The sequence below is a fragment of the Giraffa tippelskirchi genome, chromosome 1 (assembly GCF_054371585.1).
Source record: "Giraffa tippelskirchi isolate mGirTip1 chromosome 1, T2T-mGirTip1v1.2.pri, whole genome shotgun sequence".
In the NCBI taxonomy this organism is placed as follows: Eukaryota; Metazoa; Chordata; class Mammalia; order Artiodactyla; family Giraffidae; genus Giraffa; species Giraffa tippelskirchi.
In genome coordinates this window covers 74,852,969-74,878,179 of record NC_137275.1, presented here as the reverse complement: position 1 = coordinate 74,878,179, position 25,211 = coordinate 74,852,969, and the positions used below count along the sequence as shown (strand labels likewise).

Sequence of the window (25,211 nt, the reverse complement as noted above, 5' to 3'; positions counted from 1 at the left end):
TCAGTGTTACCTATTAAAACAAAAGATACTTACAGTGTTTTTTAATGTTTTCTTTATGACCAAATACTACTCTGTATTGCCAGTGATACTAAAGGAATGAAGACACAGTTCTGCTTCAAAGAGCTCACATGCTAGTGAGGGCGCAGACACATTACCAGGCAATTACCATACATATGGTGAATTCGGTAATGGACATTATAATTAACATAATAATAGAGATGTACCTGCATGGATAATATTACCCTATGTTTTATTTAACCTCATATAAGTGTATGACCTTTTTAGAGGGCATATTTGTATCCCAATGTCTACTTAGCTTGTAATTCACATGAGTGACATTTTAGCCTTTCTTAGCATGTGTGAAAGTATATAGAAGGTAAATTTGTTACTGTTAATCAGTAACTAAGATGAGAATAACAGATTGAAGGCTAAGAATGAAGTAAAATACTTTGGTTCTCTTTAATGTATTTTACTCTCTGTTTATAACTTAACATAATTTGCAGACTTTCTCCAGGATGAAAGTGACTATGTTGAAACTCCCAATTTTTAGAAAAACTGCAAAGGCTGAATGTTTAAAAATTGATTCTCTGTAAAGAACTCAGTTCTTAAAGTTCACTTCAAAATGACTCAAACTATTGATAGATGTTATAATATATCTATTGAGATGGTTAAATTATTCTAGTTATTTTTAGAAATACTAAAATATTTGTGCTGTATAGCATTGTATGGATATTCTTGCCAGCTAAAAAAGTGCTTCCAAGGAAATAGAATCATAGCAGAATTAAGTAGAGAAACTATATAAAGAATTGAAACAAGTTTTTTCTCAGGTACTAAATTTACCTTCAGGGCTTACCTGGTGGCTCAGTGCTAAAGACGCTTACCTGGTAGGCTCAGTGGTAAAGAATTCGCCTGCCACTGCAGGAGATGCGGGTTCAGTTCCTTTGTTGGGAAGATCCCCTGGAGAAAGAAGTGGCAATCCACTTCAGTATTCTTGCCTGGAAAATCTTCTGGACAGAGGAGCCTAGAAGGCTACAGTCCATGGGGTGGCAAAAGAGTCAGACAAGACTTAGCGACTAAACAACAATACATTTACTTTCTATCACTAAAGAGATAGTTTATTGGACTCTAGACTTATACTTCAAGCTCCTTTTGTGATTCATATTCCATTGTATTTTTTTCCTTGGATGTTGTGGATCTGTAGGTAAGGATCTCCATTTTATATACAGTTTCAATAGGCTAAGAAATAGTCTTCACTCACTCTTATGTCCATGACAAAGCTCTCAGCTTCACAGCAGTATTTTGATTTGCTAGATTAACTTTCAGATAGTCACTAACTCATCTTATGGCCACAAAAACTAATGATGGAAGATGAAGTTAAGTGCACTAATGACTAACCTAGATTCCTTTGATTTTAATGCATTGTCATCTGCTTTCACATCCTTTTTTCTGCTTGATTTATTTATAAAAGTGGGAAACTGAGATGAATGATGTCAGTATTACTCTTTTTTCATTACTTCATCAAGCAAATTATGGTATTCAGTATACATTATTGAATATTTATTTCATGATGGTGAAATATACCGTAATTCAAAGTTGCAATGGCTCTTTAAGAAGATTTATAGCAACAGTATTAATTAACATATATTAGTGATCCAGCACGGGAAAATTTCACTGAACCTTCTTATCAAAAGAATTCATCTGGCCTTTCTAAGTATTGGTTTTTGGAATATTCTTTAGCAAACAAGTAAACATTGGTAACATGGGGGCGATGGGGGGCTTAACCAAGGAACAGCCTCGGCAATAATGGGCCAGCTTGTGAATCTCCTGTGTGATGTTAGAGAGCCCTCTACTGTTTGTGGTGGTGATGCCGTAGGTTAATTTATCTGAAAACTCATCCTATTCCAAACGCATTCGGACTTTGATAGCACTCAGCCTCCCCAACCTTCCCCTCTATGACCCACCTCAGTCTCAGAGGGAGTTAAAAGCTGCCTTACCTCAAGTCTGGGTTAACCCTTCCGGGGTTGAGTATCTGAACTTTGATTCCCTCCCCAGTGTGGCCTGTATTTGGTAGTGATGAGAGTGAGTGAGCGCGAGGAAGACCTCCATGGGCTCTGCCGTCACGTGATGGTTGCAGTAGCTCTGAAGTTTAAATATTTGCTATTTACTCCAAAAAAAGCAGCTAGTGTGAATTAAAGTGACGATTATTCTTAAATTTTACAGAGATCACCCTATCTAAACCACTGGGGAAAAAAGGAGAGGTATTAGAGTATCAGCAGAAAACAGTAGGGAAAGCAATGAAAAGATAGTAAACTTGCTGTCAAGAAACATATCCAGATATCCAGACACTGACAGTGAGTTAGCCATGTGAATTTGGGCAAGTCATTTTCTTTACCTATAGAGTGGGGGTGATAATGCCTAGCATACTCACTTAGAGGGGAAATTTTGTAGTTAAAGAATATTATAGTTCTTTGTAAATGATAAAAGTATTCAAATTCATATACTGGAGCTTTAGTCCCTAGTGTGATGGTATGTTGAGGTGAGACCTTTGGGAGTAATTAGGTTTGCATGAGCTCATGGAGGTGGGGCTCCCATGATAGGATTGGAGCACTTATGAGGAGATAAAGGTACCAGAGCACAATCTCCCCATCCACCAACCCCATCCAGGTGGAGGTACAGCAAGAAGATGGCGGTCTGCAAGCCAGAGAGAGCTCTCAGCAGAAACTGACCATGCTGGCACCCTGATCTCTGAAACTCTGAGAAGTCAGTGTTTCTGTTGTTGAAGCCACCCAATCTGTGGCACCTTGTTATAGCAAACCACTAAGAATGGTTGTAAAGTGAAAGTGTTAGTTGCTAAGTTGTGTCTGATACTTTGCAACCCCATGGGCTGTAGCTTGCCAGGCTCTTCTGTCCTTGGGATTCTCCAGGCAATAATACTAGAGTGGGTAGCCATTCCCTTCTCCAAGGGATCTTCCCAACCCAGGGATTGAACCCAGATCTCCTGCACTGTAGGCAGATTCTTTACCGTCTGAGTTACCAGGGTAATAATTGGGAGAAGTTATTAAAAAAAAAAAAAAAGTTTACTATTCTCTTTTGCAGGTATCACCTATTCCTTTGCTTTTGTTTCAGAGCCAAAGATTGGGAAATATTTCAGTGTATTTGCCAATGTTCTAAAAATATTCTCTTATCCATTAATATCAACCCACTCAAAAAAGAAATTTACTGTATGTTACATTCTAAATTGCTGCCTCCCGAAGGCGATCTTGCTATATCTATAATAATGATAAACATCACTTTGCTGAACAAGAATCTTAGAGACCAATGAAAGCTTCCAGCTGCCTTGAAAACAGTTTTGTGACTAAACCAAAAATTTCTTTAAGCTCCACACAAAGCTTTGGGTTTGCAATGAAGTAAAAAAATTTTCTTTTCCTGCTCTCAAGCCAGAACAAACAGATAGAGTATGTGGCAAGCCCGTATTCAAACATTGCCTTGCCCGAACATATCCTTTTCTGGGTTCACAGTACCCTACAGAAAGTACAGTGTTTACATTACTGGCACAATGGCAGCACTCCCACCTCTAACTGTGCAGTGGGAGAAAATAAATTCTCTAAATAAGGGTGGGAGAAAGCCCATGGCACAGTTGCAGTTCCATTAAGTTTGGAATAACAGGGAACAAGATAACTTAAAATAATCAACATACAGCTATCTGAGAGTGCATCCAGTTGGCAAACTTAATTTTACAAATTATAAATGGTGTATGTTTTCAAACTGCATAATCACATGGTCGTGTCAGCACTCAGCATGGTCTGAGTGATGCTGATTTTATTCCTCAGCCACTAACGGAACACCCAGAATGTTCTGGGTACCTTGCTAGGTGCTGGGGGGACAAAGATAAAGACCAGTTCAGGAGCTGAGGCTAGCTTCCAAACTCTGAAATTCTGGCATCGTGTGCTAGGCACTGGTTTATGGCTGTGGACAGAGTGTCTGGGAACCTGCACAGAGAAGTCGCTCCCCTCTCCAGGGTGATGGAGATGGCCTCCCAGATTAGATGACATTTGAGCTGAGAGATGAAGTATTTACCAGGCAGAGAGAGAAGTGCCGGAAGCATTCAAGACAGAGGGAACAGCACGTACAGACAGGGTTACGAAAGTGCAGTGCAAGGTTGATGGAAGCTTGCTGCCCTTGTGTGCCAGGTTCGGACATCTGGATTTCACCCCAAAGACAAAGAGGAAACAGGAGAGGCTTTCAGGTTAGGAAGATAAATCTGATGGGAGTATTAAGGATAAACTGGTCTGGGTGGCAGGGGAAAATGAGTATTGCCCCTGTGAAGGACTAAGGCAGTGGAAATGGAAAGGTCAGATTGAAGAGATTTGTCTCTTTTTGAGATAGAATCAGTGCAGTTTGGTGACCGACCATGAGAGGGGGTGAGGGATTTTTTTTTTTAAGTAAAACAGTTGGCTATTAATGCAACTGAAATATTATAACAGGAATGCGGACTCTGTCCGGTGACTTCTAAACACATCTCCAGCCAGGATCCCCTGTCAAGTGTGGTGTGAGACTCTCGGCTGTGTCAGCCTGTGCACAGGTAGTAATAGTTTCCTTTTGACTTTCTCACTGTAGGAGAAGATGCACAAGAGACAGAAGGTAAAGCAGCCCCACCCCTCCCTGCTTAAAAGCTTTACATCCTGTTGCTGACAGGCACACACCCTCACTAGTCCCCTCCAGTTCCCTAGAGATTGAACAGTGTTCATTAGAAGGGCATCCAGGGGTAGAACTAGCTGGATAGAGGGACGGAGAAATAGAATAAGATGTTCCCTAGTTCCTTCCAAGTATACTAGTTCTTTGAATCAAAGAGACAGCATATAGGTGATAAAGAATGCCACGGTCATTAGTAATCTCTAGAAGCTCTCAGTTGTGTCTGACTCTTTGCGACCGGCATGGACTGTAGACTGCCAGGCTCCTCTGCCCATGGGATTTTCTAGGCAAGAATACTGGAGTGGGTAGCCATTTCCTACCCCAGGGGATCTTTCCAACCAAGGAATTGAACTCACATCTCTTGTGTCTTCTGCATAGGCAGGTAGATTCTTTACCACTAGCGCAACCTGGGAAGCCCAGGTCAGTAAGGAAGGCGAAATCAAAAAAGCCCATGGGTCCCTGAGTCTCCTTCTTGACACCATGCTGTGGTATAAGCAAGAAAAGAATATTGAAGAAACCTGGAAATCCTCTATCAGCTCCCCCATGCTAACCTAGAATGACTTTCTCACATCCATATTACTAGGTGTATCTGGACCTGCTTTCTCTCTGATTTTCTCTGTGATCCAGGCTCAACAAAATCTGTCTTTTTTTGGCCCAGAGCTGATTCTGACAGTGGGGCAGAGAAGAAAAGAGTGTTTACTGTCTGTCCTATGAGAATGTAGATCTTAATTCAGCAGCATCCTTTGTGTATTAATGATGCCTTAAGCCAGGGAGATGTGTTTTTAGCACAGCATTTTTCAACTGTGGGTCATGACCTTTTGGTGGTCATAAAACCAATTTAGCAGACTGTGACCAGTGTTTTATGTAATTTTATGTAAGTGAAATATGACAAAATAGAAAATATGCAAAGTAAGAATAATACTATGAAATGTGTATCCGTTTTATGTGTCTGTGTACTGTCACAATGTAAAATGTGTTTCTAACTGGATCGTGGCCAACGTTTTTCAAAACACCCACTCTGGAGTGCTTATTGAGGATAATTTATTTGAATGAGAGGTTAATACAGGCCTGGAAGTCAAATCCCCATGTCAGTGTGGGAAACCAATTCTAGTCTTAGCATTCCTACAAATGAAATTCCAGAGTACAACCTATGTGGAAGATGGAGACACTTTTGTTAGGCAGGTTCTTAATTCTGGATTTGGGGGAAAAAATATTTTTAGTAGAATTGTTAGTTTCCTAGCACGGCTGTGACAAAATACCACAAACAGGGTAGCTGAAAATAACAGAAATTTATTGTCTCACTGTTCTAGAGACCAGAAATCCCAAATTAACGTGTTGGCAGGGCCGGGCTCCCTCAAAAGACACTGGGAAATGAGTTGTCCCTGGCCTCTCTGTTACTTCCAGGAGTTTTTGGTTGGTGGCTACACAATTCCAGTCTTCACATGGTGTGCTATCTGTGTGTGTATCCACCTCTGTCTGCTCTAAAAGGGTGCTGGTTATGTGAGTTAGAGCCCATTATGATCACTTTAACTTGATCACCTCTGTAAAGACTATTTTCAAACATGGTCATATCCTGAGTTTCTTGGGGTTAGGGGTTATTATTTTTGAGGAGATACTATTCAGCCCCAAACAATATATTTCAAATTTGTACTAAGCAATCAAGAAAAGAATTATTTCCCTATCTTATTGGGGGGAAAGTTGTAAATTTTTGGAAGGCTTTTGTTTGTTTTGCTTCCAAAGCATAATACCTCTTCGTGTTAGCTAAAATTTCTAGTCTTGTGAACATTAACATTCAGCTCTTTGCATTTACCCATTGGTCAGGAAAACCTATTTGCTCTTGAACTTAAGTGGTTTGTTTTTATTTCTCCTGGCGGCTAGGTGTTGTTTTCTTAGTTACAGCATACAAATAATAAAACTCATAATAAAAAAACATACAAATAATAAAAGTGAAGTTGCTTGGGTTTATAAAAAAGAAGTATACATATATCTACAAAAATGTCCCCCTGAACTTACAGGGGCAAACAGTTGGCCAGAAGTTGATCTGAAAACTCTTAACGTTTGTTTTCCAAAAGTAACAGGGAGAATGTTTTCTACTGTGTTCCTGAATGGAGCTGAACCAAAAATCTGAGCAGCAGAACACCAGCTGCTACATCACACCCCAAATGGAGGGTTATAAATGCTATAAATGGGGGGTTATAAATGTTAATGCCTGAGACTGTGGGTAAATCAAAAAGGCTCAAGTATGGCACTTTATTTTTTGCAGAAGAAGGAAGGAAAGAAGAAAATGTGCTAATTTTCACTCACCTCATTATCCTTGAAGAAATTTCATCTACGAAAATTCTTCCATTTAGCACATTTGTTGCAACGTGAGGGGAAAACCTGAATCCCAGAGAAAATGTTTACTTAATACTTTTAATTTTGTCCTTTCACTTGTCCCTCCCTTTTTCTCCTTCTTTGGCTCTTTGCGTTTTTTAAGCCCCATACTTTTTTTCTGGTTTTTCAATGAATGGAACTAATCCTTACCTATTTTGCTGTATTTTTCAATACCCAAGGAACACTTACAAACTGTTTCGTCTAGCTCAAATCACTTGAAAATGTAGTTAAAGTGTGCAGCTAAATATGCAGATTATGTTAATTTTGGGGGTAGCCAGCCACATTAACCAATTAGTAAGTTGGACTAATTGGAACATTTATCGTGACCGTTCAAAAGGGAATTGAATGGAATGATGGTTTGATCCAGTAATTGAGGGTCCATTCTGAATACCTCAGTCTGGGAATTCTCCCAACAGTACTTGGTTTTTCTTAGGCATAGAAAGCACCATGCTTTTCGAAGTTTCAGTTAGCTTGCTGTGTAATTACATCGATAGGCATTGCGCTCTGTGGCTTCAGTTTAGAAATGAGTGCAGCTCAGGAAGAGATCGTAAGTCTAGGTGTCATCCATTTATGTACATTTACCAGTGTTGAGTCACATCAAAAGGTAAGTTCGTATAGCACAGGAAACTCTACTCAATATTTTGTAATGATTTGTATGGGAAAGAATCTGAAAAAGAAAGGATATATGTAGATGTGTAAATGAATCACTTTACTGTACACCTGAAACTTACACAATATTGTAAGTCAATTATACTCCAAGATAAACTAAAAATTAAAGGTAAAAAAGGTAAGTTAGATAGGCCCCCACTAAAACCCTTCTATCTTTGTTATTGCCCTTCTCAGCTGTAGCTTCTTAGATTTGGACTGTTACTTGGATCTATTTTATAAATGTTCTTCCCACAGGCAGCTGTTGTGAGAGAATGTAACACCACATGTCTGAGGACATTAAGCACTCAATGGCCTGATGAACATGAGATGATTGTTCAAATCTCTCAATGTATTTGAATTTTTAAAAAAAGCAAAGCAATTGGCTGCTTAAACTTGGCTATTATTCAGAGTCAGCAAACAAGAAATAATTAAAATATGGCGTTTTTACGAGTAACCAAGGAAGAAATTGAATGAATTCCAAGTTGTTACAGTTTGTCATTCGCTTCATTTCATGACACGCACTCCCCTTTTCATTCATAGTACATGTGCTTATTTTTAAAAATTGAAAGTAAGTCTGAATTAATTCTCAATTTAAAATTTAGGCAAAAAATTACAACTCAACATCACTGGACATGCCTGAGATTGATGTAAAGCTAGGAACAGGCATAAATAACTCTATAAATAGGTGCTTGAAGGCATATAGTAATAGTCCAATATTCCTTTTACACAGAGGTAGAAATGGTGATCTTTTCAAATGTTTTACATTCCAATGTGTAAATTTTGTGGAAAAGTTTATTTTCTCTGTTCTATTTGGAAGAATTGTCCTTGGCCATTTTTCCTTGAACTTGCTTTTAAAGTCTGTGCATAAAATTGATTTTTAGAATTAATAGACTTTATCTGAAATCAGTGCTTTAGTGGTTTAAGAATTTATACTGTAGTCAAGGTTACATTACTTTTATGAAAGGGAAAATAGAAATAGGCTAATTAACTATCAAAATTAATTATTTTCCTCATTTTCTTTTCAAATTTGATTTTTATTCTTAGGTACTGTACATAGATTGCTGTCCCATTGACTGCTACTGACTAAGCAATCTAATACTGAGTTAATACTGAGTCTGGTTCGTTTCATTTAAATAACAGTGCTTACATTTTCTTTTTTGAAACATTTAACACTACTCAAAATTTAAGGACTTATCCAAATTAAGAATTTCTGATTTTGTCTTTCACTGACAAACTTACCTTGTGCAAATGCAGCCTGAAAAAATAAGTAGAGACATGGATGTAGGGAGCGTATGGATGGGGCGGGGGAGGGAAAAGGAGGATAAATTAGGAGATTGGTATTGATATATATACACCACTATGTATAAAATGGATAACTAATGAGAATCTAGTGTATAGAGCAGGGAACTGCACTCAGTGCTCTGTGGTGACCTAGGTAGGTTTAGTTACTCAGTCTTGCGAACCCATGGACTGTAGCCTGCTAGGCTCCTTTGTCCATTGAATTTTCCAAGCAAGAATACTGGAGTAGATTGCCATTTCTTTCTCCAGATCTTCCTGGCCCAGAGATCAAACTCGGGTCTCCTGCATTGCAGGCAGACACTTTTTACCAACTGAGCCACCAGGGAAGCACTGTGGTGACCTAAATGGGAAGGAAATACAAAGAGGGAATATATGTATACATGTAGCTGATTCACTTTTTTGTACAGCAGAAACTAATACAACATTGTAAAGCAATTATACTACAAAAAAATAATTAAAAACATATTTGCTCATGATTTAAAAACTCATGGTTCTGTCGAGGCATTCTTGACATAGTGCCAATACATTTTAATAAATTAATCACCTTGTACGTGCTATCAGGCATAAAGCATTATGAGTGGACTTTGACTAAGGTTGGTGTAGAGTTGCTATAATCAGAAACATGGCACAGAGCTTATAAAGTCCACAAGATGTGCCAGAATGAGGACATTCATCCCATCATATTTTGATAAGTTAAAATTGAAGGCAAGGCCGTGAACAACAGAAAGTATGTTTGTTGTTTGCACGTCACTAGCCGTGTGACCTGGATAAGTTATGTGCCTGCTCTGAGCCTGCTGTTCTCAAGAGAGGGGCAAGTACCAAGAGAGGAAGAGTTTTTGTGAGGATTTACATGAGATAATTAATGTTAAGCACAAGATAGTGCCTCACTGATGAATAGATGTGTGAAGGAGAGAAGATGTAAAGGAAGAAATTTGATTTTGACTTCCTATGTTGGCTACGAGGACATTTTCCTGCAGGCACACAAAATATTAGCCAAAGCACACGAACAGCTATGTTCAGAACTCTGCACCATTAAATTATCTCCCAAGGCAATTCTGAATTTTAAGAAAACCAACAATATTGCTAATTGAATGTTTACTAAAGAAACTTTGTTAATTTTCTTTAATATTTATTACATGTTAGATTTAAGGATCTGTTCTGGGTGAAAATGTGTTTAGTACACTGAAGGCAATGGCACCCCACTCCAGTACTCTTGCCTGGAAAATCCCGTGGATGGAGGAGCCTGGTAGGCTGCAGTCCATGGGGTCGCGAAGAGTCGGACACGACTGAGTGACTTCACTTTCACTTTTCCCTTTCATGCACTGGAGAAGGAAATGGCAACCCACTCCAGTGTTCTTGCTTGGAGAATCGCAGGGACGGCGGAGCCTGGTGGGCTGCCGTCTGTGGGGTCGCACAGAGTCGGACACAACTGAAGCGACTTAGCAGCAGCAGCGCATGTTCCTATTACAATAAAATCATTATAGGTTTTTGCAGCCTTTTGCATAGTGTCAGTTATACTTATTATTTTTGACACCAAACCCTTGGTTAGGAAACAAACCCAATTCTAACATGTTTATAATTTGTTAAGTGTTTTCAAGGACTGTTTTGATGTCAAATGTGTAAGCCCCTTGTGTCGGTCTGGCTTAAAGTAATCACTCCTGTAAAGCACGGCTCCAGGGGTTTCTTCCCAAGACACCTGGAGGCTTCCCAGATGTTAGTGTCTGTAACTCATCAAGTCTTGCCCTGGGCCCATCAGTATTAGAGTCAAGAATAAAGCTGATCTATCCATTACCTTTCACTTGAGAAGAACTGGCATGATCAATTACAAACAGTAAAATCTTTGACAAGATAAACACTAAGATTGCTAAGTGATATTGACATTGAAAACCAAAATCATGAGAGAGTGAAAAATAATGTCATTTTTTATATGTCATCTTGCAGCCAGACCTTTTCTACTTCCAGGGCAGGGTTGACGGGGGGTATGTGTGTGTGTACGTGTTACACTATAACTTGTAATAAGATTTGTGTGTGTGTGTCTCTCTGTTATACTACAACTTGTAATAAGATTTTTGGTGATTGCCAAGGTAATATTATAAAGAAAACTTTTCTGTTTTCATCAGTGATGCTTGTTGTGTACCACAAGGGTACAAGAAGATTAATTGTATTAGATTAACTTTATCTAATACATTTCTACTTTCTTCTGTTTAATGTTGAACGTATTTAACATAGATACCTAGTCATATATTCAGGGGAATAGCTACTTAAAAGCAAATTTTGCACAAGTGCATGATCAAAATATGCAAAGTTCAAAGACCACTCTAGTAGACCTGAAGGGGAGAGACTCATTCTTTGTTTTGAGGTCATTTATCAAAAGAGAAAAGCAGGTAAAAGAAAAAAAATATTTCACTGTAGTATACATTTTATATTTTTAATTAAATACTTTTAATTTCTGTGTTGTTTGAGAAACGTCAACTATTTTTATAGTGGTTTCATTTGTGTCCTTTCATGTTACTTACCTTCATTAATACCTTGTGTGTAGCTGCAGAAGGCATAGAGCAAGAGTGTTGTGTACTGGTGCTTGGGCATTGCTAGACATCATACACTTAGGAATATTTTGTTGATTCTTTCTTATTTTCATCATCATGTTAATGAGCTGTAATTAACTTTATTGAGATAATTGAGTATGTAATCATTTTAAGGGTTTATGTGTAATATCTGGGCTTGGGCTTTTAGAATAAGGTAGTTAAACACTTCCTCTTGAAAGTATGATGTGAATTACTTTTCCCTTAGGCTAATCTTGAAAGAAACCTCTCTTGATGCTCTCCCTTGAAGAAGTAATTGGTCTTGGCTGGGTCCAAAGTAGAGTGTACTCTGCTAACTTTACCCCATGTTGAGATTAAATGTGTCAAAACAAAATTTTTGATAGGGGGAATAGAGTTTTAGTAAAATTGAGATGTTATGATGTTAACAGAAATTAATTCAAATTTTATTTTCCTTTTAGTTCGCAGGAAGATGAAAGACCTATGTCACCTTTCTATTTGAGGTATTTATTTGATTTTTATTGGTCTGTTACAGGGAATTGGGGGAGGATTAAGAATTCTTGGGTTTTGTCTACACTAGTTCTTTTCAATAGAATATTCTGTCCTGTAGCCAGACTAAGCTTATTAGAATCCCTTACCATAATGTTCATGCTATATTTTTCTCTCTTTTGTTTAAGAAATCTTAAAAAAGTTTTAATATAGTTGAAAAGGCTAAAATAAGATATTTGGTTTTAAATTCAAAGATGTCAAAGTAGCCAGTTTAATTTTGAAGTCTGCCTAATAATCAGGCTGTAACCTAAATTTTAAAAACTCTGTTCTACACATATATGCAAGTAGGGAGGGCTCTGAGCCTAAGGCTCACTTGCTGAAGAAGTCTTGGGTGATGTCGGATCATTTTCTATATGATAGTAAAGTATGAAACTAATATTCAGCAAGTTCATGGAGTTCAGGATTATTTTCTAGAGTTTACGAAGTCAGAATGAAAACTCTTGAAATAGGTAAGTTTTCATCAAAGTAGATGTTAGATGAGATAACTTCCCTCCAGACTAAAAAGTTTTTGTATTGATGTGATTATCAGTGAACCACGTCATTTAGGTAATGACCTAGAGCCAGATTTTTCTTACTTTTGCATTTCTTTCCTCACTACCTACCTACTTCAAAGGCTTAGAAAATATATTTGAAAAAAAATATGACTGTATAAATTCAAGTTTAAATTGCTGAAGTTTTCTTTAACTTTTCCTCAATTTTGAATTCTATGTTAAAAAAGTGTGAGGATATGACATAATATTTTGTTTGTTTTTGAATCTGATTTGTTGCAATAGTCTTAGATTTAGATTTTAATTCAGCCATCATAGTTCTGAAATGTGTCATAGGACATCAGGCTTGGCCAAGTAACTGGTTTACAGTAGTGTTCTGCCCTTTAGAGATTTGAAGCTTGTTGCATAATCACTTTGTGGCAAGAGAGGGAACATTTGAGGTATCAGTCTGAGACAACATGGTGGTCCATTTGATTCATTCTGGTTTCCTGCCAACCAAATCAGCACATTCTGGTTTATAAGCTGTCTTGACTGTGCAATTACTGTAAACTCATGAGGATGTTGCTGGGTACACAGGGATGCTAGTATTCATTATGTAAATACACACGGTAATATCAAGCAAATGGTTATCGTATGTTAATGGAAATTAAGCTCTACACAGTACAGGAGACTGTAGCACCAGATCCTGATGACTAATGAGAACTATTCTCTGATTTGTCTTATTTTTACTACTCTGGGTAGCATCAATCTGTGTTTTGCATAGTATTGAATTTTATTTTTTACCACTCTTTTAAAAAGCAGGTGGGGAAAATGGGCTTATAAAAATCATAAGTCCTCAGATACATATTACTGTGTTTTATAGTGTAAGTTGTATAATTACCTAGAGTAATACTGTAGTCTTGAAAAAGAAATTCTGTACTGCCAAAATGAAAGCAAAAAATGTAAAGAAGGTTAACATATTTATTGAACTCATGATAGACCCTATTTGGCCTTTCAATATTAAGATTAATAAAAACTAAAATATGATGGAAGTGGTGGGGGGGACATGCATACTACCCACATTTCAGTCAGTTCAGTTCAGTCGCTCAGTCATGTCTGACTCTTTGTGACCCCATGAACCACAGCACGCCAGGCCTCCCTGTCGATTACCAACTCCTGGAGTTTACCCAAATTCATGTCCATAGAGTCGGTGATGCCATGCAGCCATCTCATCCTCTGTCATCCCCTTCTCCCCCTGCCCCCAGTCCTTCCCAGCATCAGGGTCTTTTCCAATGAGTCAACTTTCACATGAGGTGGCCAAAGTATTGGAGTTTCAGCTTCAACATCAGTCCTTCCAATGAACACTCAGGACTGATCTCCTTTAGGATGGACTGGTTGGATCTCCTTGCAGTCCAAGGGACTCTCAAGAGTCTTCTCCAACACCACAGTTCAAAAGCATCAATTCTTCGGCGCTCAGCTTTCTTCACAGTCGAACTCTCATATCCATACATGACTACTGGAAAAACCATAGCCTTGACTAGATGGGCCTTTGTTGACAAAGTAATGTCTCTGTTTTTTAATATGATATCTGGGTTGGTCATAACTTTCCTTCCAAGGAGTGAGCGTCTTTTAATTTCATGGCTGCAGTCACCATCTGCAGTGATTTTGGAGCCCAGAAAAATAAAGTCAGCCACTGTTTCCACTGTTTCCCCATCTATCTGCCATGAAGTGATGGGACTGTATGCCATGATCTTAGTTTTCTGAATGTTGAGCTTTAAGCCAACTTTTTCACTCTCCAGTTTGACTTTCATCAAGAGGCTGTTTAGTTCTTCTTCACTTTCTGCCATAAGGGTGGTGTTGTCTGCATATCTGAGGTTATTGATATTTCTCCCTGCAATCTTGATTCCAGCCTGTTCTTCTTCCAGCCCAGCATTTCTCATGATATACTCTGCACATAAGTTAAATAAGCAGGGTGACAATATACAACCTTGACATACTCCTTTTCCTATTTGGAACCAGTCTGTTGTTTCATGTCCAGTTCTAACTGTTGCTTTGCCTGTTGGTAACTTTTCCTTTTTCTGCAACTTTACTGTACAGCAGAGGTAGAGTTGCAGAAAAAGGAAAAGTTACCAACAGTCATTCTTTTCACATGAGAGGAATTTAAACTAAGTGGAGATACTTCATAAATGCAAAACTAGCAATTATTTGGCCCAAAATTAAAATTTTCAAATGTAGCTTCCTTTGCTGAAAAATATTAAATGGTAATCTTAGAAGTTATGTAAGAATTAGATTGGTCCAAGCCAATTTAGATTGTTTTTGCCTAGTTAACATGAAGCAGGGAGAATCTGTTGATAAAGCATGAATCTTTTTTTCCAAATCATTTTCATGGCTGGTTTGAGGTTGACTTTTCTTGGGTTATTCTAGCATGCAGAATTCAAGTAGGAAAAAAGGACACATGATTGTTAATTATGATTACGTTCTTCTAGATTTTTGGACTAGAACCATTAACATGTCCACTGATAATTTAATTTATAAATCAGTGCACTTTTTTTGTACTACCTCAAGTAAGAGCAAATGAATGCTTAAATGTTTAAAATATATTTAAATTAATTTTTCTAGTGTCCTGTCTTCCATTCCTTTCTCTCCCACTTTATTACAATTCCTTTGCTTCAGTGTTAGGAAAGGGGCATTATTGTATGACCAATGAATTTCATAAAGATTTGTTAACATGTTGAAAAACAAAATTGGCTCTTTTAAATCCAAAATAATTTTTTCTGTGCCTTTAAAAAGTAAAACATGATTGGTAGTTGCAAAATGGTGTCTTCCCTGGCTGGGGGTATTGAATACTAAATATTGTATATCAACAGTATTGATTGGTCAGAATTTTCAGAGGAGGAAAAGGCCAAATCAAGAGATGAGATACATCTAAGATGTGTATTCACCAAAAGTTGGTTCAACCGCAAGCAGCCCGGTAGTGGGGATGGGTATTTAATGGCAGGATATTCCATTTGGTGGTTTGTTCTGAAAGGTCTGACATGAAGTAGAACAGCAAATCTCAGTGGCTGCAAGTTTGGGAGTGGGCAGTCTTCAGGTAGACCAGGTCAAAACAGAGGGAAGATAAGGGCAAAGCAGGCCTCCCATTTCAGAGGAAGGAGAATAGATGATCCATAAAGGAACTCAGATACAAGAGATTAGATTGGCATCCAGCCATTGCAGTGGACACAGGGTGCATTATCTACAACAAGAGAGAATCTAGAGTAGAAATGAAGAGCAGATTGAGAGGCTGTAGTGCACTAGTGGAGGTTCCAGGACTTCCCTGTGGCTGGGGGAAGGTGGTGGAATACAGGGACAGAGAATGAGAGGGGCCATTTCATTTGTTACCTTGCTCTACCTTTCACCTTGTAGAACTGCAGTTTCTGCAATTGCTCTTCTAACAATCTTGGCTAAACCACTTGTTAATCTACTGGGCATTTCCATTGTCTTCAAGCCTTTCCGTAGTAAGGTAGGGCTGTTATAAATAGACATACACTCAGATATTCTCATTCTGGGTTAATAATTTTCTCTGATAAGAATTGTCTTCTCTAACTCCAGTACTTCTCCAACCTAACCTAACTCACCAAAGAACCATTTGTCCTTTTTTGCAAAAGAAAGAAATAGTAGCTACAAATCTACACCTGCCACTGTCCCATGCGGCAAGTTTATTGCAGCTTGTTGTTTTTCAGTCGCCAAGTCCTATCTGACTCTTTGCAACCCCATGGACTGCAGGACGCCAGGCTCCTCTGTCCTCCAGTGTCCCCTCGAGTTTGCTCAAATTCTTGTCCATTGAATTGATGCTATATAACCATCTCCTCCTCTGCTGCCCCCTTTTCCTTTTGCCTTCAATCTTTCCCAGCATCAGTGTCTTTTCCAATGAGTCAGCACTTGGCATCACGTGGCCAAAGTATTGGAGCTTCAGCATCAGTCCTTCCAATGAGTATTCAGGATTTATTTCCTCTAGGATTGACTGGTTTGATCTCCTTGCAGTCCAAGGGACTCTCAAGACTGTTCTCTAGCATCACAGTTTGAAAGCATCAGTTCTTCAACACTGAGCCTTCTTTATGGTCAAAGTCTCAAATCCATACGTGACTACCAGAAAAACCATAGTTTTTACTATATGGACCTTTGTTATCAGAATGATGTCTCTGCTTTTCAATATGCTGTCTAAGTTTGTCATAGCTTTCCTTTCAAGGAGCAAGAGTGTTTTAATTGCATGGCTGCAGTCACCATCTGCAGTGATTTTTTTTTTTTAATTGCAGCTACAGTAGCTCAAACAGTAAGTGTCATTGTTCCCCAGGTGCTTATTAGAGATTACCTGCCCTGTTGAAGTGATTAAGGAAATAAAAGAAAGGGATAGTCTATGCCAAACCCTTAGTGAGATTGCTGCAAAATAAACACAGACCTATACATTAAAGGTACAGAACATGCTTGGCAAAGATGCCCATACCCTGACCTCTTTCCTAGTCTAGGCTGTAATCCCAGAAAAGGAGCCCTTACCTCAACTGCTCAGATTAGTGTGAAAGCAACTTGGAGTAGGTGTTCTCTGGGCCACATGCAGCCTGTTGTTTGAATTCTTTTGGTAATGTCCAGTGAAATCTGATTGGGATCTGTTGGTAGTTCTGTTTATCGAAGTCTTCAGCGTCCACAAGCCCAGGTTTTGATTTCTCTGGTTATTTACATTAGGAGTAGAGTTCTTGATCTCCGCTTTCTATTCCTCCTCATCTGTACCTGCTCGCATCTCCCCTTCACTGCCTTCACCTTCCTTAAGGGCTATGGTCAGGTCCTGTCTTTATCCCATCCCATCCAACTTTGACCAATGAATTCCTTCTATTTTACAAATTCCTGGATTATGCACATACCTAGAACCCATCTTTGCCTGTGCCTTAGCAAAATCCTGACTATATGCTTCAGAGACTGCATACCTAGAACCACTCTTATGCAGTGGGATCTAAACAGCTCACCTGGCCTCTAAATGTTGGCTCCTTACTTACCTAACACTTGCTTTGTAGCATCTTGATCCTCCTCTGCTCTCCCCTTCTCATATTGTGCTTCACTGAAATCCTTAAATTAACAGTTATCAATTTCAGCCCTAGTTTTAATACTCATGGTGCAAATTGAAGCTAAATTACTATTCTAGCAGATTTGGAATTGCTTAGGGTCAGTTTCAGTATTTCAGATATTTTCTTGTTTTCCTGAATCAGAAACATCAGTTAGATTTATTTCTAAACTAGTTGTTTGGTACACAAACTCAATATTTAGGATTTAGTTTTTATTCCTAGATTCCAGGAAACATCAATTTTATGAAAGTCTTTTAACTGCAGAATTTATGTTGGAGAAAAAAATTTAGCTTTGGATAAATTCAGATTTAAATAGACACTGGATGAGATCTGGAAATTATATCACTCTTATCTTGATATGCAGAAAAATTCTTTCTAACTCACCTTTAATAGCTTCTGGGGGATTACTTTTCCAAACAACTCGTGCTATGCTAGAATTTCAGTGTTTGTGATTTGGGGGAGTAACATTTATTAAATTTTTAATCATTTACTTTTCTCCTTAAGCATAATACATGTTTTCTAAATTATCGTTTTAAGGTAAAAAGCTCTTATTATTGGGCTTCCTGGGTTGATCGCGATAATCTGCCTGCCACTGCAGGATACATGGGTTTGATCCCCGGGTCAAGATAAACCCCTGGAAAAGGAAATGGCAACCCACAGAGGAACCTGGTAGGATACAGTCCATGAGGTTGCAAAAAAAAAAGGATCAAACACAACTTAGTGACTAAACAACAACAGACAGCTTCAGGGGGTTTACTTTTCCAGACACCTTGTACTAAAATTTCTGTATTTGTGATTTGGGGGGGGTGGTGTATGTGGTAATATTTATTAAATTCATAATAGTTTATTTTTCTAAGCATAATATAATGCTTAAAATAATCATTTTAAGGTAAAAAGCTCTTATTAGCTGATGTGATAACTTGGAGAAGTGTATTACCAAACATTGAATTTGTTCATAAGCCTATTTCAGGTTACTAACTAAAAGGTAGACCAAATAAGCAGGCTGTTTATTTAATTATCTACTTGATGTTTTACCCAAGATGATAAAGTCAGCTAGGTATTTTGGGTGTCTTTAGACCCAGATAACTGTATACTCAAAATTGTTTTTTTCCTTGTCCTTTTTGACTAGAACAGTATCTCTAAATTGAGGTACATCACCTCTGCTCACGGAGCTTTTTCCTTTTTTTCTTGGTGGTAAAATATAAATAAAATCTGCCATTTTAACAGTTTAAAAGTTTTTAATTGTGGTAAAATACAAATAATATAAATTTTACCACCGTAAGCATTTTTAAGTACATTTCCACTAGTAATACACAACAGAACTATTTTTTCACATCCTTGTCCGCATTTGTTATTTTTCCATTCTTTGATAATACTATCTTTATAGTATGAAGTATGTGGAACTCATTAGAGATGCCAAGATCTCACTGGCCAAGACCCTGAGTCTCAAGGGTTTTTCATATTTTCAAAAAGTGCCCTAGAGTAGTCTTTTCAAAAAATAGTGCTGAGAAAACTGAATATCCACATACAAAAGCATCAAGTTGAACCCTTATCTAACACTATATACAAAAGTTAACTCAAAGTAGATCAAAGATCTACATGTAAGAGTTAAAACTATACAATTCTTAGAAGAAAACATTGGCCAAAAGCTACGTGACATTGAATTTGGCAATGATTTCTCAGATGTAACACCAAAGGCACAGGAAAAAGGAAAAAAATTGACAAATTGGACTTCTTTAAATTTTTTTTAATTTTGTGATTAAAAAAACCACACTGTCAACAGAATAAAAAGGCAACTCACAAATGGGAGGAAATATTTGCAAATCATGTATCTGATAAGGAATTAATATCTAGAACAGATAGAGAACTCTTAACTCAGCATCAAAAATAACCAAATTAGAAAATGGGTTAAAGACTTGAATAGGCATTTCTCCAAAGAACATACACAAATGGCCAATCATCACATGAAAAGTTGCTCCACAACATTAATCATCAGCAAAATAAAAGTGAAAGTCACTCAGTTGTGTCCGACTCTTTGCAACCCCGTGGACTATTGAGTCCATGGAATTTTCCAGGCCAGAATACTGGAGTGGGTAGCCTTTCCTTTCTCCAGGGGATCTTCCCAACCCAGGGATTGAACCCAGGTTTCCCTCATTGCAGGAAGATTCTTTACCAGCTGAGCCACACGTGAAGCCCAAGAATAGTGGAGTGGATGGCCTATCCCTTTTCCAGTGGATCTTCCCAACCCAGAATAGAACTGGGGTCTCCTGCATTGCAAGCAGATTCTTTACTGACTGAGCTATCAGGGAAGCCCCCAATCATCAGCAAAATACAGATCAAATCTACAGTGAGATATCACCTCATACCCATTAAGATGGCTACTATAAAAAAATAATAATAGCCAGTATTGGTGAAGACAAGAAATTGAAACACTTGTGCATTCCTGATTGAAATGTAAAATAGTACAGCCACTATTGAAATTAGTTATGGTGATTCCTCAGAAAATTGAACTTAGAATTACCATATGACCCAATAGTTCCATTTCTAGGTATATACTCAAAAGAATTGAAAGTAGGGTCCAAAAGTGATGTTTGTGCACTCATAGTCATAGTAGTAGTATTCACAATAGCCAAAAGGTGGAAGATAACCAAATGTTCATCAGTGAGTTAATGGATGAACAAAGTGCAGAATATCCTTACACTGGAGTATTGTTCAGCCTTTAAAAACGAAGGAACTTTTGACACATGCACAATATGGATTAACTTTGAGGACATTCATATTAGGATGGTGCAAATGTAATTGCAGTTTAAGACTGTGAATTTTAAATCATTATAACTAGGCTCAAGGATATCTTTATTAATCAAAATAGGAACCATTACTATCAACACATTTTTGCCAATGGGAAATAAGTTTGCTTATTCCTGTAGCATAAAAATCCATGATTCTGTGAACTCTTGGAAATCATTTTCTGCATCCTGCTGGTTGTGGAAGCATTTTCCCTGCAGAAAGTTGTCGAGATGCTTGAAGAAGTGGTAGTTGGTTGGCGACAGGTTAGGTGAATATGGTGGACGAGGTAAAACTCCATAGACCAATTTGTTCAACTTCTGAAGTGTTACTTGTGCAACTTGCAGTGGGGAGTTGTTGTGCAGAAGAATTGAGCCCTTTCTGTTGACCAGGGTCAGCTGCAGGCATTGCAGTTTTCAATGTATCTCATCGATATGCTGAGCATAATTCTCAGATGTAATGGTTTTGCTGGGATTCAGAAAGCTGTGGTGGATCAGAATGGCAGCAAACCACCAGACAGTGACCATGATCTTTTTTTGGTGCAAGTTTGGCTTTGGGAAGTGCTTTGGAGCTTCTTGGTCCAGCCACTGAGTTGGTCATTGCCAGTTGTCCTATAAAATCCACTTTTCATTACATGTCACAATCCAATCAAGAAATGGTTCGTTGTTGTTGCGTAGAATAAGAGAAGACAACACTTCAAAATGACAATTCTTTTGATTTTTGGTCAGCTCATAAGGCACCAACTTATCGAGCTTTTCCATCTTTCCAGTTTGCTTTAAATGCCGAATGACCATAGAATGGTCAACATTGAGTCCTTCGGCAACTTCTCATGTAATTGTAAGAGGCTCAGCTTCAGTGATGCTCTCAGTTGTTATTGTTCAGTCGCTCAGTCGTATCTGAATCTTTGAGACCCCATGGACTGCAGCACGCCAGGCTTTTCTGTCTCTCGCTATCCCCTGGAGTTTGCTCAAACTCATGTCCATTGAGTTGGTGATGCCATCCAACCATCTCATCCTCTGTCGTCCCCTTCTCCCCCTGCCTTCAATCTTTCCCAGCATCAGGGTCTTTTCTAGTGAGTTGGCTCTTCACTAGGTGGCCAGAGTATTGGAGCTTCAACATCAGTCCTTCCAATGAATATTCAGGGTTGATTTTCTTTAGGATTGACTAGTTAGATCTCCTTGCAGTCAAAGAGACTCTCAAGAGTCTTCTCTAACACCACAGTTCAAAAGCACCAATTCTTCAGTGCTCAGCCTTCTTTATGGTCCAACTCTCACATCCATACATGACTACTGGAAAAACCATAGCTTTGACTAGATAGACCTTTATTGGCAAAGTGATGTCTCTGCTTTTGAATATGCTGTCTAGGTTTGTCATAGCTTTTCTTCCAAGGAGCAACCATCTTTTAATTTCATGGCTGCAGTCACCATCCGCAGTGATATTGGAGCCCAAGGAAGTAAAGTGTGTCACTGTTTCCATTATCTTTCTGTCTGTTTGCCATGAAGTGAAAGAACAAGATGCCATGATCTTAATTTTTTGAATGCTGAGTTTTAAGCCAGCTTTTTCACTCTCCTCTTTAATCTTTATCAAGAGGCTGTTTAGTTCATCTTCATTTTTTGCCATTAGAGTGGTATCATCTGCATGTCTGAGGTTATTGATATTTCTCCTGGCAATCGTGATTCCTGCTTGTGATTGATCCAACCTGGCATTTCCCATGATGTACTCTGCATATAAGTTAAATAAGCAGGGTGATAATGTAAAGCCTTGACGTATTCCTTTCCCAATTTTCAACCAGTCCGTTGTTCCATGTCCGGTTCTAACTGCTGCTTCTTGACATGCATACAGGTTTCTCAGGTCAGGTATTCCCATCTCCTCAAGAATTTTCCACAGTTTGTTGTGATCCACACAGTCATAGGCTTTAGCATAGTCAATGAAGCAGAAGTAGATGTTTTTCTGGAATTCTCTTGCTTTTTCTATGATGCAATGGATATTGGCAGTTTGATTTCTGGTTCCTCTGCCTTTTCTAAATCTAGCTTATGCATCTAGAAGTTCTCAGTTCACATACTATTGAAACGTAGCTTGAAGGATTTTGAGCATTACCTTGCTACCAAGTGAAAAAAGTTCAATTGTGTGGTAGTTTGAACATTCTTTGACATTGCCCTTCTTTGGGATTGGAATGAAAACTGACCTTTTCCAGTCCTCTGGCCTCAAAACTAAATTTGAGTTTTCCAAATTTCCTGGCATATTGAGTGCAGCACTTTCACAGCATCATCTTTTAGTATCTGAAATAGCTCAGCTGGAATTCCATCGCTTCCATTAGCTTTGTTCATAGTGATGCTTCCTAGGACCCACTTGACTTCACGCTCCAGGATGTCTGGCTCTAGGTGAGTGATCACACCATCGTGGTTATCCAGGTCATAAGATCTTTTTTGCATAGTTCTTCTGTATATGCTCTCAGTTGGTCGTTGTCAACTTCTGATGACCAACCACTGCACTCCTCATCTTCAAGGTGTCTCATCTCCTTTGCAAAACTGCTTGAACCACCCCTGCATTATATGTTCAGTAGCAGTTCCTGGGCCAAATGTTGATGTTGTGAGTTGTCTCCTCTGCCTTTTGACCCATTTTGTACTCAAACAAGAAAATCGCTTGAATTTGCTTTTTGTCTAGCATCATTTCCTAGGCTAAAATAAATATAAAATAAACAGCAAGTAATAAGTCATAACAAATAATGTAAAGTGATAAATGCACATTAAAATGATGTATAACATAACCGCATTTAAGAATGCATTCCAATATCAAACAACAAAGTTCAACAGTGCAAAACCATGATTACTTTTGCACCAACCTAAATATGAAGACCAAAACTAGAGACAGTGTTACAACAATGATAAAGAAGAAAAACATTTGTCAAAGATCACACCATCAATGGGGATGGACTGAGAAACGTTCTTTGGCCTTGCAAGCTTCATATTGCACCATCTAAACAACACAGTGACCACAAAGAGAGAAGGAAGGCAAAAACACTGACTTGGATTCCTTCCAGTGTTTATTTACTGCTGACCAGAAAAGCAAGTGACATTTCCCCCAGCTGAACACAAACTTATTTCCTGAACCATCCAGATCTGACTTGTGTATTCTTTTTCATCTCCTATTTAGAGACTAGAACATTAAGTTCACAAAACAATAGAGAGGAGGGGGCATCCCCCTGAGGTGCTCAGTTACCTAACAAAGGCATTTGGGAAAGGGAGATTATTGGATTTAATGCATGCTTTCAAGTGTACAGTGCTCAAAGACAAAGTACAAATTTGTTTCTGATTCTCCAGCTTAATCATAAATGGGACCACAAGTCCAAACAGCAAGTCCACTCAAATATGCAATGTAGATTATCCAAGGGCAGACTCATATCCTGGCTTTTAAAGTCCACATCCAAGAGGAGGCATCTGCCCATAGCCAAGGGACAGTGAAGTAAACTCAGAACAATATGCCCAGCCAGGTTTTTGATAAGGGCTCTGCCTGAATTGATTGTTTCCCCTTATGAACCACTAAGCAGAAAGAACTATTTGGGACCTATTAAGAGAAATTACAAACTAAAGGAAAGAATGATTTGCTCTGAGGACTCAGAGTAGAAACAGATTTCAGAGAATTGCTTTTTGTATGATTCAGAGGAAAACTTGAGAAGTAGTATTTGCTACTACTATTCTCAAAAATGCTCAAGTATATAACCAACCTCTTTGAAACATGAGTAGGAACCTGTAAGGGGAGAATAAGCTTAGAATTAAAAGGCTAGACACACAGAAGGACAGCTGAAATGAGGGAAAGGGTAGCCTAGAAATGTATTTGCAGGTATTTTTAAAACTTTGAAAGCCAGTAAAGAGCAGAGAGTATTTGAAATAAATCAAGTTCATGATGAGAGAGAAACTTAAGAAGTTCTTCCAAAATGAAGAAAAGGACAAAGAAGAAAAAAGCTATGAGAGAAATGATGTTAGATATGACAATCAGAGATTGGAAAGACGACCTGAAAATTATGATTCTAAGAAAGAAACCATACTAATAAAAATAGAAGTTAATATATACTTCTGTTATTAGAAGTATATCTATGCAGGCTCAGCAATGTCCAGCTCTTTGCGACCCTCCAGGCTCCTCTGCCCATGGGATTTTCCAGGCAAGAATACTGGAATCGGTTGCCATTTACTTCTCCAGGGAATCTTCCCGAGCCAGGGATGGAACCAGTGAGAACTATGCATACTTCTATTAATAGAAGTGGAAATCAGTGTCAATATATACCTAGTTACCGGCTTCCCTGGTGGCTCAGCTAGTAAAGAATCTGCCTGCAATGCAGGAGACCCAGGTTCAATTCCTGGTTCGGGAAGATCCCCTGAAGAAGGGAATGGCAGTCCACTCCAGTATTCTTGCCTGGGAAATCCCATAAACAGAGGAGCCTGGCAGTCTATACAGTCCATGGGATTGCAAAGAGTCGGGCATGACTGAACAAGAGACATTTTGTTATTAATTGTATACCCAGATAAATGCGAAGTGAATCTAAAAAAAATATTTTTTAATTAAGAAGTAGAAACCTGGTTATAATCATTAGTGGAGAGACAAAGACAGTGATGAAATTCTCAATTTCTTGCATGGAAGGTCAGAGAGTAGAAACAGGAGTCAGGAGTTGTAGGGGGCTTTTCTGGTTGATCGTTGTTTGGGTTTCTGTTTCAGTTTTGATAGTTATAGATGTGTGGGTACAAGAGACAACAACTAGTAGAATTGTGCAT

General features: G+C 38.4%; 1 protein-coding gene across 13 annotated transcripts in view; it reads left to right on the top strand.

Annotated features, from left to right (window-relative positions):
* FAM13A (family with sequence similarity 13 member A) overlaps positions 1–25,211 on the top strand; it is a 321,134-nt gene that overhangs the window by 225,002 nt on the left and 70,921 nt on the right. For 12 of the 13 annotated variants that reach the window (XM_081594264.1, XM_081594235.1, XM_081594207.1 and 9 more), the window contains one exon: positions 12,014–12,055. The exons of the other annotated variant lie outside the window; for it this stretch is intronic. In XM_081594264.1, the coding sequence (XP_081450390.1) occupies positions 12,014–12,055 (42 nt within the window). The remainder of the gene's footprint in view (positions 1–12,013; positions 12,056–25,211) is intronic. 13 annotated transcript variants of the gene reach the window in all.